The sequence below is a fragment of the Belonocnema kinseyi genome, chromosome 5, assembly GCF_010883055.1.
Source record: "Belonocnema kinseyi isolate 2016_QV_RU_SX_M_011 chromosome 5, B_treatae_v1, whole genome shotgun sequence".
NCBI classification, from domain to species: domain Eukaryota; kingdom Metazoa; phylum Arthropoda; class Insecta; order Hymenoptera; family Cynipidae; genus Belonocnema; species Belonocnema kinseyi.
The window spans coordinates 79,066,348-79,085,651 of NC_046661.1; the positions used below are offsets into that span (position 1 = coordinate 79,066,348).

The window sequence follows — 19,304 nt, forward strand, 5'->3', positions numbered from 1 at the left end:
CTGAGGTCGGATTCGGATTCAGCGCAGCAAAAACCTTCGGGTATACTAGGTCTGGTCTCTGGTTCCGGACCTTTGTCAAATTTTGTCGGCCTGTGTTATCGATTTCGCGCTCGCGCGCTGTTTTTCATTTGCTTTATAAACAAGCAAACTTTTATTTTGAACATATTGCTTCAAGCGAATCCGAAACTTCGAAGTTGAGTTTTGTCGGATCGGAACACATTGCATATTTTTCATTTTATAGTTAAAAAAAAATCATTTTATTTCAATCTTTCTTGACTGAAAAATTAGGCGAGGGGGGATATGAAAAGTAACTTTTAAAGTAACTTAAGTTACTTTTACTAGTAACTGTAACGAGTTACTTTTTTGGAAAAGTAACTGAAAAGGTAACGAGTTACTTTTTTGGCAAAGTAACGTAGCTGTAAAGAGTTACTTTTTATAGAGAAACTTACCCAACACTGGTCAAGCTGCCAATATGCTTATATCGTCTACGTGACCATGTGGTAAATTATAAACTTTGGTAATAAATTAATAATTAAAATAAAAAAGTGATTTTTAGAGTAAGTGTTGAAATGTGCCTAATTGAACTTTATATGACAGTTAATCTGGCTATAATTGAATTTTTTAACTAAGAAAGGTAAATTTTGAACCAAAAATAGAATAGTTTAATTTTCAATTTTAAAAAAAAATTTTAATGAGAAAAACAATTAATTTTCGATCAAATAGTTGATTTTTTTAGTAAACTATTGAACTTTCAAAAGGAAATGACGAATTTATATAAAAATTTCAACCGAAAAATTGAATTTTCAACTAAACTATTTAATTAAATTTCAAATATTTTTTAATTTTCAACAAAAAAAAATCACAATTTTAAATTGACAAATTTAATTTTTACTTACAAAAGAACCATTATCGATCAAAAATGGAATCAGTAAATTTTCGATTAACGAAGTAATTTGACAACAAAACAAAACAGTTCAATGCTCAACCAAAAAGATGAATTTTTAACTATAATTTTGAATTGTCAACCAGAAATTGCATTTTTCAGAAAGCAGTTTAACTTTAAAACCTATTTGTTGAATTTTGAACCAAAAAGGGGTAAAAGCTATCTCAGGGTTCCCATCCAGCACCTTAACCCAGCCTGCGGGGGGTCTATTGTTTCGGCCGAGTCGAGCCCTGGCGGTACAGTCTTCTTCAACAACGCACTGCGAACCCTACACGCTTCGCACCATCGCGATACACTAGGAAGAGAAAGCGAGACACTAGGAAAAGGAAAAGGAAGGAAACACAGTGCAGGACTACATGTTAAGGGGCCCGTTATCTTTTCGGATTGAACATTGAATAATTACAAATTTCTTTTTTTATTTTGATACTTAAATTACCTGCAACTAAAAATATATATTTTTCTTTTAACAATTCATTGCTACTACTAAAGCAGTTCTACTTTAACACCTGGTTGTTCAATATTTAACCAAAAAGATGAATTTTCAAACCAAAAAATTAATTTTGTACTGCAAAAAAACCAATTTTTAACAAAATTCAATAACTCTCAACCACACAATTGAATTTTTAACTAAAATACATTAATGTTTAAACAAAAAGTTTAATTTTTATACGTGAAGAAAACGAATTTTTTAAAAAATTCAAGAATTCTAAAGCAGAAAGTTTTCAACTAAAAAATATGAAATTTTAGACCAGAAGATTAATTTACTTTAAAAAAAGACGAATTTTCAATATAATTCGAAAATTATCAATCAATTAGTTGAATTTTCAACTAAACAAAATGAACAATTATACAAAAAGTTTAATTTTCTATCTAGAAAAAACTAATTTTTTAACATAATTTAAAAATTCAATTCATTGCATGTATTCAAACAATACATTATACCTTCCTCATTGGAGATAGAAATGCATTAATGGCTTATAAAATACTAAGATATTCATATTCAGGAGACATTTTTTTGGACAATTTGAACAAAATATAGGCTAAGTGGTCAATAACGACAGCGGCCAGTAACAGAACCGAATGTTTGAAATGCAGCTAAGTTATCGGCCCAGATACTGTTAGTCTAGTCGCCGCTATACACAAGTCGCCACTAATAGTTTTGTCTGCTCTAATAGATCCCCGAGATAAATTTTGTTTAAATTGTCCAAAAAATGTCTCCTGAATATGAATATCTTAGTATTTTATAAGCCATTAATGCATTTCTATCCCCAATGAGGAAGGTATAATGTACTGTTTGAATACATGCAATGAATTGAATTTTTAAATAATGTTAAAAAATTAGTTTTTTCTAGATAGAAAATTAAACTTTTTGTATAATTGTTCATCTTGTTTAGTTGAAAATTCAACTGCTTGTTTGATAATTTTCGAATTATATTGAAAATTCGTCTTTTTTTAAAGTAAATTAATCTTCTGGTCTAAAATTTCATATTTTTTAGTTGAAAACTTTCTGCTTTAGAATTCTTGAATTTTTTAAAAAAATTCGTTTTCTTCCCGTATAAAAATTAAACTTTTTGTTTAAACATTAATGTGTTTTAGTTAAAAATTTAATTGTGTGGTTGAGAGTTCTTGAATTTTGTTAAAAATTGGTTTTTTGCGGTACAAAATTAAGTTGTTGGTTTGAAAATTCATCTTTTTGATTAAAAATTGAATAACCATGTTTTAAAGTAGAACTACCTTAGTAGTAGCAATGAATTGTTAAAAGAAAAATATATATTTTTATAGTTACAAGTAATTTAAGTATCAAAAGAAAAAAAGAAATTTGTAACTATTCAATGTTCAATCCGAAAAGATGACGGGCCCCTTAATATGTAGTCCTGCACTGTGTTTCCTTCCTTTTCCTAGTGTCTCTCTTTCTCTTCGTAGTGTTTCGCGATTGTGCGTACCGTGTAGGGTTCGCAGTGCGTTGTTGAAGAAGACTGTACCGCCAGCGCTCGACTCGGCCGAAACAATAGACCCCCCGCAGCCTGGGTTAAGGGGCTGGATAGCTTTTACCCCCAAAAAGATCATTTTTCAAACAAAAAGATGAATATTTTACCGAACAAATAGAATTATAACAAAATTCAAGAATTTTCAACCAGAAAGTTGAATGTTCGACTGAAAAAAATAATTTTTAAAGAAGATTAATATACTACCAAAAAAGACGAATTGTTTAATAAAATACAAGAATCCTTAAACAAAAAGTTGAATTTTTAAGGAAAATTTATTTTTTAAATTTTCATTTTTAATAAAGTACTTCAATTTTAAAACCTAGTTGTTAAAATGTTGACAAAAAAATGATATTTTAAACAAAAAGATTAATTTACAACCAAAACAGACGAATTTTGAATCAAATTCAAGAATTTTCAAATAAAAAGTTGAATTTTTAAGAAAGAAAGAATAGTTGTTTTACCTCTTAAAAAGTAGTTTAATTTTAAGACCTAGTTGTTTAATATTTAATTAAGAAGTTGAATTTGTAAGTAATACATAAATTTTTAACCAAAAATATGAATTTTCATAGAAGGACATTAATTGTCTACTGAAAAAAAAACGAATTTTTTATAAAATTCAAGAATTCTAAACCAAAAATTTGAATTTAAAACCAAAAAAACGAGTTTTTAAACAAAATATTAATTTACTATAAAAAAGATGAATTTCTAATAAGAATTAAGTGTTTTTAACAAAAAAGTTGAAATTAGAAATAAAAAAGATGAATTTTCAAACAAAAAGATTAATTTATTGTCGAAAGTGGCGAATTTTAATAAAACTCAAGAATCCTCAACCAAAAAGTTGAATTTTGAACTAAAAACATAAATTTTTAAACAGAAAGATTTATTTTCTACCAAAAACGTTAATCATCTGGAAGCGTACTAAAAACGTTACCATATTTACTATTTACTATCTATCTCGTGCTTCTTATTGTTCACCTCATGTTAAAATACAAGTAGGAGGATGTTAAAAACATTCAGAATATATATATATATATATATATATATATAAGAAAGAGAAAGAGGAGAAAGAGGAGGAGGAGGAGGAGGAGACGGAGGAGGTTGAGGAGAAGCGAGTGGAAGAGGAGGACATAAAAGAGGAAAAAGATGACGAGGAGCAAGAGGAGGAAGAAGAGGAAGTGAAAGAGGTAAATAAGGATATAGATGGTTTATGGATTTGTATTACCAACTGATGCTAATAATCTAATGTCGATAACTCAGCACGGTACAGAAACTTTAACTTAGCATAGAACATAACCTTGCTCGATCGTTAAGTGTCACAACTGTCGCTTTGTTATACTACTATAGTACTCTATACTAGTTTCATAAGCGTAACAGCATTCTTTCATTGTTATGGAACTGTTGCAGATTGGTGATAGTTTTTTGGAATGAAATTTTTGTATAAGTGGTTAGTAGCCTGTTCTGAAACGTATAACTTTCTGTTCTGTAACATTTACAGAATATTTCTGTGTCCCAATTATCTAGGATATGTAAATAAAATGAAGTCTGTGCACTAATTAAAAATTTTTTAAACTAATTTATAGCAAATGAAAAAAAAGAATCATTTTCTTTACATTTTTTTCTGCAGTATATTTATGAAGATAGTATGGAAATTCTAGCGACTCTGCCAGCTATTGTTTGTTTAACCGGGCCACAACAAAGTTTAAAGTTCACGCATCACAAAGAAGGGGACTGGGTAGATTTTCTCCTTGACTGTATTGGAAACATTTCACATATAGGAAAGGAGGGAAAAAAATCACTAGGAGAATTTCTGAGACTTTATATTGCAGTTAATGCGTGAGTCTTTATTATAATTATTTGATTAATCATTTATAAACAAATTTATGTGTCTATGTATAGGTATTACATAATGATTATATAACTATTTCATGCGTTTTGTATAACTGTGACCTGCATGTTACATACCAGTTACATAAATTTTACATAACTTTTACATAACTGGTGAGTGTATGTTACATAAATGTTACGTACATGTTACATAACTGCCACATAAATGTTACATAATTATCACATGGCTCTTTAACAGATGTTACATAACTGTTACATAATTGAGCAGCCGGATCGAAGAAGGGCACATCAACTTATTTCGACTGGAGTGGGGAGGCCCCAGGAAGGTTTCAAAAACATTTTCGAATTTTAATTTTTAAAGACTATACCTAGATGTAGAATTTCATTGCGCATCTTTTATTGCGCACATTGAATTTATTTCGAAATGTCCTTCGATTGATAGAGCAAAAGGAATCAGAACATCAGAAAAAAATTGACTACAATTTTTTTTAAATAAATTTTTAAGTTCCTTTTGCTCTATCAATCGAAGGACATTTCAAAATATATTCTCTGCAAATTTAATTTAAAAATCCTGAAAACTGACTGACTGAGCACGAGTTGAAGTGAAAAACGAATTAAAATTGATTTTTCCAGAAAAGCCAGTTTTTTGGCTTTAATTAGAAAAATAAAATAGCTACAACTTTTTGCCTGGGGGAAAAAAGATGCGCAATGAAATTCTACATCTAGTTTTAGTCTTTAATAATGAAAATACGAAAATACTTTTGAAAACTTTCATCGACCTGCCCACTCCCGGCAAAATAAGTTTATGTGCCCTTCTTCGATTCGGCAGCTCAATTGTTACATAACAGTTACATTAATGTTACATGAGTATTATGGAACCGAATTTTGAAACTATAATTCACAATTTTTACTTATATTAAATTATTGCGATAATCGCGACTTTAAATTATAAATTGAACTGCAGAGACGACGATGGTGGCATACCAGGTGCCCACGTTACACAAATTTTGGGAACAGCTCAACCTGCAATTAGTCAAGCTTTAGCAGCTGGTATTCCAGCTTATTTTAATGAGCCCAGAACTGGAACGATGAGCCAGGTATAAAAAATATTTTTTTTAAGATTCCCGTAAGATAAATCAAAAATGAAATAAAAAAATAAAAGTAATAATTTTTATTTATAAAGTCACTCCATATTTAATGCAATACATGTTTTGAAATATTGAGAATTCTGGATCAATCTGAAAAATCTCTATCCCTTCCACACACTACTCATTTCCCCTGCCGAGTGAGTCACGCCTACCCCGAAAGGGAAATGGCTTAATGGTGTAATTAAATATACTAGGTCTGTCCGGAAAGTATCCGAATATATGGTGTGCCAGAAATCACAGGAACCAGGAGAGGACTACATAAGTGGGTGGGGGGTCGTATGATATCTGGTTTTACCAGAAATTGCTGAATAAGGTGCGATGAATCGACTCTGAAACAATATTTTTCCGGTCAGACCTACTATAATTAAAATTTTTAATTTTTTTTTTTAAATAAATGTGAGTGGAAAGTGTTTATTATCGATATTTTTAATAATATTTTTTTTCTATTTTTCAGTACGTACATTTTCAAACGAAAGTACAAAGTGTTTTCGGCGTTGAACCTGAGAAGGATGCTTTGAAAAGTTTCCTGAGTGTACTTGTCGATAAAAGCTCAGAAATCGTAGCTCACAAAGAGTCTGAATTCGGAGACTCGCGATACAATGCGCTGCGAGAATTTGCCAGAGAAAATCTGCCGAATGATCCGAGGATCAAAGTGAGTTTTCTTGACAATGAGATGACCTCGCAATCCACCTATTTCTATGTCCTATCCAATCCTTTCAAGTGATATTTCAAAATTATATTAATTTTTATTATAATAAATTCTACAATTACAAATTCTACTATTTCGCTTAAAATTTAATCATTTTATTGTGAATACAACTGTTTTTTTTTAATCATCTTTCTTGATAAAAAATTCAGCTAATTGGCTGAAAGGTGAAACACATTTTTTTTTAATTTATTTTTTTGGTTGAAGATTTATCTTTTTTCTCTTTCTTTATCTATTTTGTTGAAAATTTGTTTAAGTTTTGTTCTAACATTTATTTCTTAACGGTTAATTTAACTTTTTTTAAATAGAAAATTTATCTTTGTTACTTTTACTTTTTACTTTATGTAGTTCAAAAAATAAACTTTTTTTGTTGAAAATTCATCTTTGGTTGAATGTTTCAACTTTTTTTCTAAAAATATGTTTTTTTTTCGTTTAAAAATTAATTTTCTTCAGAAAAAATAAAACTTTTCAACTTTTGTTATAAAAGGAGCTAACTAGCTAAAAATTGAACTACTCTCTTAATAATTAATTTTTTTGTGAAGGATTCGTTATTCTAGTTGGAAATTCATCTCATTCGTTGATGACGTAACAATTTGGTTGCAAATTCGCTTTTTTCATAAAAAATTAATGTTTTGATTAAGAAGTTGAACATTTCAGGGAAATATACATAATCTTAGTTAAAAATTCATCTTTTCAATAGAAAATGAAACTCCTCGATCAAAAATTAAACTATTTCGTTGACAGTTGAACTACTTTGTTAAAAATTAATTTAATCATGTAAAGATCCATCTCATGGGTGAAAAATTCTATTCCTTTTTTGAAAATTCGTTTTTATGTTTAAAAATCAATTTCTTCAGCTGCAACTTAACTCTTTTGCAGAAAAAATTTTTTTAATAAAGTTTAAACTATTACATTTTTGTTAAGGAATCATCTTTTTGGTTAATTTCGACTGCTTTTGACTTTAAACAAAAATTTTTTTTTGTTGCAATATCAGCCATCATATCTTGTTTGCGAATTAACTTAATAATAAATCTTTGTTAAAAATTAATTTCTCTTTTGTAGATTCATGATTTTAGTTGAAAATTCAACTAATGTATTGAAAATTTAATTATTTTGTTAAAAGCTTAACGATTTTGTATAAATTTGATTATTTTGATGAAAATTTAAATGATTTATTCCAAATTTCCCTTTTTTGATGGTAGAATTCGTCCTTACATATTGAAAATTCAACTCTCATTTGAAAAAAAATTTTCTGGAACAATCAACTATTGGGTTGAAAATGCAACTATTTGAATTGAAATTTTATTATTTTGTTGAAAATTCAACACTAAAGTAGTTTCATAAAAAAAAATAATAATATTGATTTACGATAAGAATGTTAATTTTCAATAAAATAGTTTAATTTTCTACCAATGTTTCAACAAAAAACCGCATTTATGACCGACTAGTGGAATTTTCAACTAACATAACAAATCTTCAACCAAAAAAAAAAAAAAAATTTTACGGAGCATTTCAAGTTTGAAGCCATTAATTGATTTTTGAACCAAAAAGTAAATTTCCAGCAAAACATTTAATAGAAAGGAAAACGATTCTTCAGCAAAATGTTTCAATTTTCAATCTAAGACGAGAATTTTCTAACAAGAAGTTTAATTTTTCAAAGAAGAAAATTAATTTTAAAAAAGATGAATTATTAACAAATACACGAATTTTCAGCCAACATTTTTTTAATATAGTAGTCCAAATTTTTGCGAAGAAGTTACATTTTTAAACAACTTTCAATCAAAAAGTAATGTTATACCCAAAAATAAAAATTATAAACAAAAAAAAAATCATTTTTCAACAAAAAATGGAATAGTTATATTTTCAGTAACAAAAATAATTTTCAACAACAAAAAAACGAATTTTCATCAAAATAGTTCATCTGTAACCAATCAAATGAATGATATATTTAGCGATGGAATTTTCAACTAAAAACGATCAATTTCCAACCAAAAATAGAATATTAATATATTATATTTTGTATAACATATACTGAATTTAAATTAAATACTCAAAAATAATTCAATCGTTTTTAGCTTTCTCAGGATATATCTGGAATATTGTCAGCTATAAGAGAAAGTTCAAATAAGAAAAAGATTTGGCCCGAGGAATCTGCTATAGCAGCTCCAATTTTTGAAGTAATTTATTTTTTTTCAATTAAAGCTTGCTATTATTGATTTACTTTCTATTTTTTGAGTGCGTTATTTATTACAGTGAACTCTCACTTATTTAAAATCCTTTACGTTCGAATATTCCAAGGGGGAACCTGCTTCACCTCCCACCACTGTGCCTGTACGGTCTCGCGCGCGTCAGTGGCAGGCCAATGAACAGCGCACGCGTTGACACCATGTAAGCACAGCCAATGAGCGTCGCTTGACAAACTCGCCCCACGACTCGCGGTAGAGATGGGGGCCCCTGCAAATTTGGAATATCGGAATGTTTACGTTTCTCGGCCTTTGGAATGAGTGAGAGTTCAATGTATTAATTTTAAAAATGTATTTAATAAATTAATTAATTAATTAATATTATCTTATGCCTATAATTTTTTTTTAACTAATTTAATTTTTATTTTTTAAAGCTTTACGGATTGAAAGACATGGAATTCAATCAAGTTTTTCTCTGCATGTCTCGAGCTCTTGGTGCAGTAGCTTCTATAATCTGGGCAAAAGCATTGGACACACCAGTTGAATGGCCCAAATCAAAATGTACCTACAGTTATTTAGAGAACGTAAAAAATTATTCTACCAAGTGACAAAGATAGACTAATAAATTAAAGAATTCGGAATGTTTATTGAATTTGTTTCCGAATTTAGGTTCATTAAATTTCAAAATTTCCCGCACGATTATTTATGTAATATAGATGTAACGATCCGACATTGTACCTGAACCGAAACACGGAAATACATTCATTTAAATCCAATTAATTTTGTTACTATTATTAATATTGATTTTTACTACTTTGAATTCCTGAAATTTGAATTAAAAATGACATTGTCATCAAAATAGATTAACTTTTAACCAAATAGTTAAATTTTCAACTATTGACATAAATTTTCAACTGAAATGATAAATTTTTAACGAAAAAATATCATCTTTAACCATGTAGTTCAACTTTTAACCGAAAAATGTGAATTTTGATTAAAAAATAATAATTATTGATATTGAAAAAAATATATTTTTAAGCCAAAAACAGTTTTAAATTCGCCCGAAAAAAGATGATTCTTAAACCAAATAGTTGAATCTTTAAACAAAACAGATTTTAATTTTTAACTGAACAGTGAATATTTAAAATAATTACTAATCTTTATCTGGATTAGTTAACTATTCAGTTAAACAAATTAATTTTCAACAAAATACTTAAAGTTTCAGGTGAGAAAGCAAATTTTCAACTTTATGTATCTTCAACCAAAAACGTGAATTTTTAACAAAATAGTTCAACTTTATTTAGTTGATATTAAAACCAAAAAAGTTTTTCATTTTGAATGAAAAATATAGATAATATAATTTATATTAAAACCAAAAATATTTTTACTTAAGTTACAAACAATTAAAAGCAGCACACAATAAAAAACGAATTTTCAACCAAATAGTTGCAATTTTAATAAAAAAAGGTTAAATTTATACTAAAATAGATGAGTTTTTAAACAAAAAAAAAACAAATTTTCCAGATAATAGTTGATTCCAAAGCTTTTAGATTAATTTGAAACAAAATATTTAAACTTTCAGCTAAAGAGAAGAATTTTCAAATAAAATTTACTAATCTTCAACTGGTAGTTAATTTTTCAGTTAAATAATTAATTTTCAGCAAAAAAATAAATTTTTAACAACGTAGTTTAACTTTTAAGCAAGTGGTTGAATTTTCAATCAAAAAAGATGAATAGTCAAAGAAAACTTTAATAATTGATATTAAAATCAAAAATATTTTAATTTTATATAAACAATATTTATATTAAACCAAAAAATATTATTTTCCAACAAAATATTGGATATTTAACCAAACAGTTGCATTTTCAACCTAGAAGTTTAATTTTCTATCAAAGAGATGAATTCTCAACTAAAATTATGTATCTTTTACTGGAGTAGTAAAATTTTCAGTGATAAAAATAATTTTCAACACCAAACACCCAAGTTTTTCACCAAATAATTAGATTTCAAACAAAAGAGATTAATTTCAAACTAAAATGACGAATCATCTACCAAAAAATTTAATTTTAAACCAAAGAGATAAATTTTGAACATAATAAATCTATTTTCTACCAAAAAGATTTTTTTTACCAAAACGGACGAATTTTCAACAAAATTCATAAATTTTTAATCAGAGACAAATTTGCAACAAAAATTATAAATCTTCAACCAAAAAAAAATTTAATTTTGATAAAGTAGTTCACGTTTTGGCCAAACAGATTATTTTGCAACAAAAAGGTTAATTTTCAACCAAACGGATAAATTGAAAACGAAATAGATGAATTTTCTACCAAGATGATTTATTTTATATAAAGAAATGATCTATCAGCGAAATTCAAAAATTTTCAACAAAAATTCTGAATCTTCAACCAAATTTTTTTTATTTGACACAGTAGTGAAAATGTTAGCCAAGTAGTTTCATTTTCAACAAAAATGTTTATTTTCAAATATATAGATGAATTTTCTACCAAGAAAATTAATTAACTATAAAAAGACTAATTTTCAACTGAATAGTTACATTTTCGTGGAAATAGATGAATTTTTATTTTCCATGATGACTGTTTCACTTTTACCCAAGAACAAAGTATTTAAAGTTTTAACTAATTGATTAAATTTTCAACAAGAACGCCAAGATGATAAAAATGGTACATTTCAACCAGATTCCAGAATTTTTTAACAAAAAGATTGATTTTTCACAAAAATATATGATAAATCTTTAACCCAATAAGTTAAATTATCAGTCAAAACAATTAATTTTGCCAAAGAAAAAACAAATTTTTTGTATTTTCAAATATCTGCATTAATTTTCTACCGAGAAAATTGATTTTCTATAAAAAAAAGTCAAATTTTCAACAAAATAATTAGATTTTCGGCCACAGAGATGAATTTTTGATCTTACAGGATGAATTTTTGACTTGATAAGTATTTGCCCCACATTTGTGCACAGATCTATTAAGGTTAACGAACCAAGCATCGACAACTGTAATTTGGTGATTGTGAATTCTCCTTTGTTAAAGCTTCTGCAGCTTTAACGAACACATTCTCATCACGTATCTCGTGCTTCGCACTCGATTTTGTCCAAAATGTTAACTTTTCTATATTATGTTTAACACTTCTGTATCAAACTTATAATACATTTATTTAGATTATTTAGCGATAGACAATTTTCACATAAAACTAATGTTTAAACTTTTTTTTAAACTAATGTTAAAACCAAATGGCCTTCTCATTATGATGAGAATGTAATACATCATTTTTGTGCGACAAAAATTTTAATTTTAAATTATTTAACAAAATTCAAAAAGTTGTTATTATAATCGTGTAGGTCTTTAAAAACTAATATTTTTCTTTTGTTGACTTTTTTCATGTGGTGCGTTGAATGACATAGAATAGTCATTTTCGTTTTTATTATTTTTTTAAAGTTTGGAAACGCTATAACTCTGGTAATTTTGTTGTTATCAAAAAAAGTCATCAAGATAAATTGTTCATGTTTTTGTGCACTATAAACAGCACTATATGAAAATTTCAAATCTTAAAAAAGTGGCCTTAAAAATTTTGAAAATGCTCCAAATTATTGCATTTTTATTTAAAATAGCTGGCTAACGAAATCGTCCTTTCTTTTCATATCCTTATAAAGTGTGTCAAATGGAAATTCAATAAAATAATTACTTCAATCGTTACCGTGTTTACAGACTACAACGACAACGACGATAATGACAAGGCCGGCAGATAGACGTCATCGTAATACCGGTTTCTTCGGGAATTAGGGATTCTCGAAAAGTGAAAATTTCAAGAAATCCGCGATAGTCAGTTTTCCCATAAAACAATACCTTCTTATTATGATGAGAATGTAATAATTCAGTATTTTTTGTGCGATTAAAAGATGAATTTTCGATTTTTTTTAAATTTTAAAACCTGTTATGATGAATTTGTAAGTTTTTCAAAAAGTAACGTTTAGTTTTTCTTGCCTTTTTTATATCGTGCGTTAATTGGTTTAGAATTTTCATTTTCATTTTGTATTTTGAAAAAGCCATAACCTTGATAATTTTCTTGTTACCAAAAAAAATCCATCATGATAAATTGTTAACATTTTCGTGTGCTATAAATAGCGGAACGTGAAATTTTAAAATCTTTGGCCCCAAAACCTGTGTGCCAAAGCCCAATTTGATTCAATTAGTCGGTCCAAAGACATCCAGTCTACGTACGACAACAACAGACAGATACTAACCTGGAAACTTTTTGTTCCTTCTGAGGAAATCTCAAAACGTCGATATTAGATGGAATCCGCGAAAATCATTTTTCGTATGAAACCAATAATTTCGCATTATGGTGTGAATGTAAAAAGCGCGTGCCCTATCAAAGAAATCTGAAAATCAAATTTTTAGATCTTATTTAGGCAAACCATTTGTTTATTACACATTTTACTGTACCGAGCTTTTTCATTTTTTTCGTATCTTGCATAGTTTAACCAAAAAATAGAATTTGTGGATTTTTTTCTTTTTTTTTTGTAGGATCAAATTTGGAATGTTCAACTTTTCGACCAAATTAAAAAAAGTTGTTATCATGATCCTGTATAGCCTTCAAAAAGCAAAGTTTTTCTTCTTTTGACTTTTTTTCATATCATGTGTTGTTTGGCTTAAAATTCTCATTTTAGTTTTTTTTTGGATTTTGAAAATGCCCTAACTCTGATGATTTTCTATTTATAGAAAAAAGTCATAGGGATGAATTGTTTGAGTTTTTGAGTGCTATGAACAACCGTACATAGAATTTTTTAATCTTGAAAAAATGTGGTTTAAAAAATTTTTGGTACGATAAAATTTGGAATTTTCAACTTTCCGACCAAATAAAAAAAAAATGTTATCATGATCTTGTAGGGATTTTGAAAAGCAACGTTTTTCTTTTCTTGGCCATTTTTCATATCATGCATTGTTTGGCTTAAAATGTTCATTTTAATTTGTTTTTTTGGATTTTGAAAATGCTCTAACTCTGGTAATTTCTGATTTTTCAAAAAAAGTCATTAGGGTAAATTGTTCGACTTTTTGCATACTTTAAATAACTGTACAGAGAATTTAGGAATTTTTAAAAAAGTGGTCTAAAAAATATTCAAAATGTGCCCACTTTTTGAATTTTTATCCAAAATTACTAACAAACGAACATGACCTTTAGATTAGGATACTAAACGAGTGTGCCAAAGCGCAATCTAATAGATTAGTTTTTTCGAAAGTTATTCTGTTCACAGACAGACATACAGACAGACACATTCTAAAAACCTGTTTTTCGGTTTCAGAGGGTCTCAAAACGTGGACATTTGATAAAAACTGGGGGGGGGGGGGGGCAAATTTTACACAAATCTAATACCTTCTCTGATGAGAATGTAAAAAAGAAAAAATTTTGAACAAAAGGGATTAAAGTATAAATAAAACAATGAATCTCCAAAAAAAAGTGAATTTTTAAGAAAATCGTTTAACTCTCAGCCAATAAATTGAACTTTCAACCCAGAAATATGAATTTTCAAAACAAATTAAAATATAAATTTTTAGACATATAAATGAATTTTCTACTAAATAGATGAATATTCTACGAAGAAGATTATTGTTTTCTACTAAAAAAGACGGATTTTCAACAGCAACAACAAAAATTAATTTTTAACCAGAGACGAATTTTCAACAAAAATTATTAAGTTTCAACAACAAGAATTTTAATAAATTAGTTCAAATTTTAGCAAAGCAACTGACTTTTCAACCCGAAAATATGAATTTTCAACTAAATCGTTGAATTTTCAATAACAATAGGTGAATTTTCTATCTAGATGATTTATTTTTACACAAAAAACGATTTTCTACCAAAAAATAAGGATTTTCAACAAAACACATACATTTCCAAGCAAACAGATGAATCTTTAACTAAAATTATGAGTCTTCAACCGAAAGAAAAACCATTTTCTAATAATGTCATTGAAATTTTAGCCTATCAGTGGAATTTTTAATCCGAAAAATTTTAATTTTTCGAAAAAAACGTTAATTTTGAAACATATAAATCAACTTTCTACAAAAAAATTAATTTTCTAAAAAAAATACAATTTTTCAACAAAATAGGTACACTTCCCTATAAAGAGATGAATTTTTATTTTAAATGATAAATCTTTGGCTGAGTAAGTTTAATCATCAGACAGAAAAAAATCAATTTTTAACTTGTAAAAATTAAACAGCGAAATTTTTAGTTAAAAAGATTAATCTTAAACCGAGAAAATAAATATTTGACCAAGTAGTTTAACTTTTAGCCAAGTAGTTGAATTTTCAACACAAAAATATGAAGTTTCAGTAAAACGTTAATTTTCAAACAAAAAAATGAAAATACTACCAAAGAAGACGAATTTTTAAAAAAATATATAAATTTTAAACCAAAACGATTTATTTTCTACCAAGAAAAATGGTTTTTAACTAAAATAAGAATCTTCAATGAAAAAAATATATACATTTTAATAATAAAGTAGTTAACCTTTTAGTCAAGCAGTTGAATTGTCAACAAAAATGTTAATTTTCAATAAATAGTTGAATTTTCAACAAAATAGATTAATTTTCTATCAAGAAGATTTACTTTCTACAAAAAAACAGATAAATTAAAAAAAAATTATGAAACTACAATAAAAAAAAATTAACTAGTTCCACTTTTAGTTAAGTAGATTAACTTTCAATGAAACAAAAATTTTTAGCAAAGAAGACGAATTTTCAAGCTTAAAAGTATGCATTTTTTAAAAAACTGTTAAATTTTCTATCAAAAAGTATGAACTTTTTACCAAATTGTGGAATTTTCAACCATAAAATCGTTCATGTGATAAATAAATAGGAATGGAGATTTATGTAGAATCCTTTAAAAATATTAGTCGAGAAAATGGGAAATTTTGCTTAAAAAACAAATTAAATTTTCCAGTGCACATTTTTTTAGTTATAGTTTTACATAAATCAATGTGTAAATTTGATACTTAACAGCGTTTTTTAAATATTCCGCAAATTCCCGCCTTAATATTTGAATCTTCGAAATGTTTTAAAGCTTTTTATGAACCTTTTGATTTGGCTTAAATTTGATGAAAATTGCGAATCATATACAATTCAAAAAGGCATGAACCTTTTTATCAGTTAAAAGAAACTTTTTTATAAAAATATATGTCTGTTCCATATTCCACAGTTCCCTATTCCGATTTCTTAAACGTTGAACATGGAATAGCGCGGAATTAAACCAAACTGAGCTAAAAGAAAATGGCGTTATCAAATCCATCGATTGGATCAATTCTTTGATGAAGAGCGTGAAAATTCAGTATTAAACAAACAAAATCATCGATCTCTTATTTTTATCACGGGAGAAAAAAAGACCGTGAAGAATTGCGAAGAATTTTTCGAAGAAATGGGTCCCGAACGACAAGTAACGTAATATCTCTTTTTGAAGTGTTATTGTCTGGAAAACAAATCCAACAGGTGAGTAATCGATCCAAATTACTTCATTTTACTCGATTCTTGTTATTTTTAACTGTTAAGAAAAAAAAATTGGCTGCACATTGATATTTTTTAACCTTTGCCTTTAAATGTAAAATATTGCATCACAGATTTCTGAAATTTGACAGTTGGTTATATACAAATCGCATATTTTGCTTATAATCGCCTAAATTTTTACAAATTGAGAGAATTTCAGAATGAATTTACTGATTTACTAAAAGATAATTCCCGATTCAGTGTTTTTTTATGAAGGTTTTTGAATTTTCGTCGAACATAACCTTACGCTCGAGTAAATGCACCACGTAATTTTGTGATTTCGAATCTTGTCAGTTTACTGCATTTTCGTAAATTTATTAGATTATTCGTATCGATTTCAGAGAATTTCGTAAAATTACACAAGATCAGAGCGAATCTGATATAACTTGTTTTTTTTTTTATCGTGCCATATGTTTATCAATTTTGTGATTTCGTCATAATCTTTTTTATGGATTCATAATTTCAAACTTCAATTGATAGGTGGATCTCTTCGTTATCAAATACAAACATGTTACAAATACATGTTCTTTTTTAATAGTACGCTTTTGAAGATTTTAAATTAAAAACTTCTCCATTTTAAAAATGTATCACTAAAAATTCGGAAATGTTGATGATATTGAAGATCAGAGTCAAGGTTTCAATTCTAAATATTTCCAGATTGAAAAAAATATATAAATCAAATCATCAAAATGGAGCTTTTTAAATTTTCTACATTTAAAACCTGCATAATTTTTCATTCTAAATTTTCAAAATCAAAAAAATATTTCTTTTTAAAGATATGTAAATGAAAATCCTTAAATGTGGATGATTTTGAAGATCAGATTTTAATTTTTTAATTCTAAATCTTTCTAATTGAAGAAATTTGGAATTTAAATGATCCAAATTGCAGAATTTTTCATTGCAAAACTTTTAATTATCACAATAGTTTTTGGAAGTCAAGTAAAATTTTCAATTCTAAATCTTGTATATTGAAGAAATTTGAGATATAAATAATGAAGATTGCAGATTTTTTAATTATAAAACTTAAAACATGAATAATTTCAAATTAGAGATTTTGAATGTCGTTTATCAAAATTACAGCATTTTTAATTATTAAATTTAAAATTTGCATAATATTAATTTGTAAATTTTGAAAATTAATAACTTTATTTGTGAACTTGTATAAATAAAAATTCTCAAATTTGGATGATTTTGAAGGTTAAAAGTCAAGAGTTCTCAGTTCTAAATATTTCATATTGAATAAATTTCAACATTAAATCATAAAATTTATAGAAATTTTTTATTGTAAAACTAGCAATATGTTTATAAATTTTATATAATGCAATTTAAGATAAGTTGAATTCCAACTTTTTTTAAATGTTCAATCGTATGGGAACAAGTTTTCCTGATTTATTTGGACATGTCCTGATTTTTTATTGCTGTCCTGATTTTCTGCTTTTTGATATAATTCCTGATTTTCGTGCAAAAAAAGAAAATAGAATAGTTAAATTTGTAGTTTTTGGTTGAAAATGCAACTGTTTTTTGAAAATTCGTCTTTATGTGTAGAAAATTCAACAATTTGGTGAAATATAAACTATTTTGTTGAAAAGTCTTCTTCTTTGGTTGAATTCAACTGTTTTTGGCTTCAAATTAAAATCTTCTTTGCTTAAAATATCATATATTCATGAAGATTCATCTTCTTTGAATGAATTCAAATTTTTCCGGGTTGAAAATTCAACAAATTAGTCGAAAATGAACTATTTTGTTGAGAATTCGTCTTTTTGAATTGATTTCTACTGTTTTTGGTTTCAATTTAAAATCTTTTTTTTTTGTTGAAACACCTATTACATTTTTCATTAGAAATTCAACTATTTGGTTAAAATTGTTCTTTTTGGGTCAAAAATTAACGATGTTGTTAAAACTTCATTTTCTTGCGTTAAATTCAACTTTTTTTTTATTAAAAATCAAAATCTACTTTCGTTGAAGTCATATGTTAACTTTTTTGCTAAAAATGTATCTGTTTTATTGAAAATATATCTTCTTTGGATGAATTCAACCTCTTTTTAGGCTAAAAATTCAACTGTTTGCTTAAGTATCAACTATTTTGTTGAAAATTCGTATTCTTTGGTTGAATTAAACTAATTTTTGTTTCTAATTAAAATATTTTTTGGTTGAAATGTCACCTAAATTTTTCGTTGGAAATTCGTCTTATCGGGACGAAGATTCAAATATGTGGTTGAATATGAACTATTTTGTGAAAAATTCGCCTTTGACTGAATTCAGCTGCTTTTGGTTTTCAACTTCAAATCTTTTTTTATTGTAATATCATCGATTGCATTTATTGTTGAAAACTCATCTTCTTTGGTTTAAATATCATATATTATTTTTGTCTTTGTTAAAAATTTAACGGTTTCATTGAGAATTCATCTTCCTCTGATGAATTTAACCTATTTGGGTTAAAAATTAAACTATTTTTTTTTTATATTAACTATTTTGTTGAAAATTCGTCTTTTGTTGAATTCAACTGTTTTAGGTTTCAAATTAAAATCTTCTTGGGTTGGAATATCATCCATTACATTATTTGTTAAAAATGTATCTGTTTTGTTGAAAATTAATCTTCTTTGGATGAATTTAACTTTTCTTTTTTAATATTATCTATTTTATTGAACATTTGTCTTCTAGGGGTTGAATTCAACTGTTTTTTAAAGATCAGCTATTTTGTAGAAAATTCGTCTTCTTGTGTTAAATTTAACTGTTTTTGTTTTCAAATTAAAATCTTTTTTTAGTGAAATATCATCTATTTCATTTTTGTTAAAAATGTAACTGTTTTGTTGAAAATTCGTCTTTTTGCTTGAATTCTACTGTTTTTTGTTTCAAATTAAATTATTCTTTTGTTGAAATATCATCTACCAATTTCTTTGTTACAAATTTAACTGTTTTGTTGAA

The 19,304-nt window shown here is 26.8% G+C and overlaps 2 protein-coding genes across 5 annotated transcripts in view; both read left to right on the forward strand.

Moving 5' to 3' along the window:
• Positions 1-9,557, forward strand: part of LOC117173454 (probable citrate synthase 2, mitochondrial) — a 47,328-nt gene extending 37,771 nt beyond the window's left edge. For 3 of the 4 annotated variants that reach the window (XM_033362036.1, XM_033362037.1, XM_033362035.1), the window contains 5 exons: positions 4,556-4,764; positions 5,741-5,873; positions 6,379-6,576; positions 8,706-8,807; positions 9,248-9,557. In XM_033362036.1, coding sequence (XP_033217927.1) covers positions 4,556-4,764; positions 5,741-5,873; positions 6,379-6,576; positions 8,706-8,807; positions 9,248-9,421 — 816 coding nt within the window. In that variant the 3' untranslated portion in view covers positions 9,422-9,557. Of the gene's footprint in view, positions 1-4,555; positions 4,765-5,740; positions 5,874-6,378; positions 6,577-8,705; positions 8,808-8,928; positions 9,135-9,247 lie in introns of all 4 variants that reach the window. The other variant, XR_004467189.1, reaches the window with a different exon arrangement.
• Positions 9,558-16,101: 6,544 nt separating this feature from the next.
• LOC117173330 (RING finger and transmembrane domain-containing protein 2) overlaps positions 16,102-19,304 on the forward strand; it is a 22,645-nt gene continuing 19,442 nt past the window's right edge. Inside the window, exon 1 of the mRNA XM_033361825.1 lies at positions 16,102-16,325. The gene's annotated coding sequence lies outside the window, so the exon portion shown is untranslated. The remainder of the gene's footprint in view (positions 16,326-19,304) is intronic.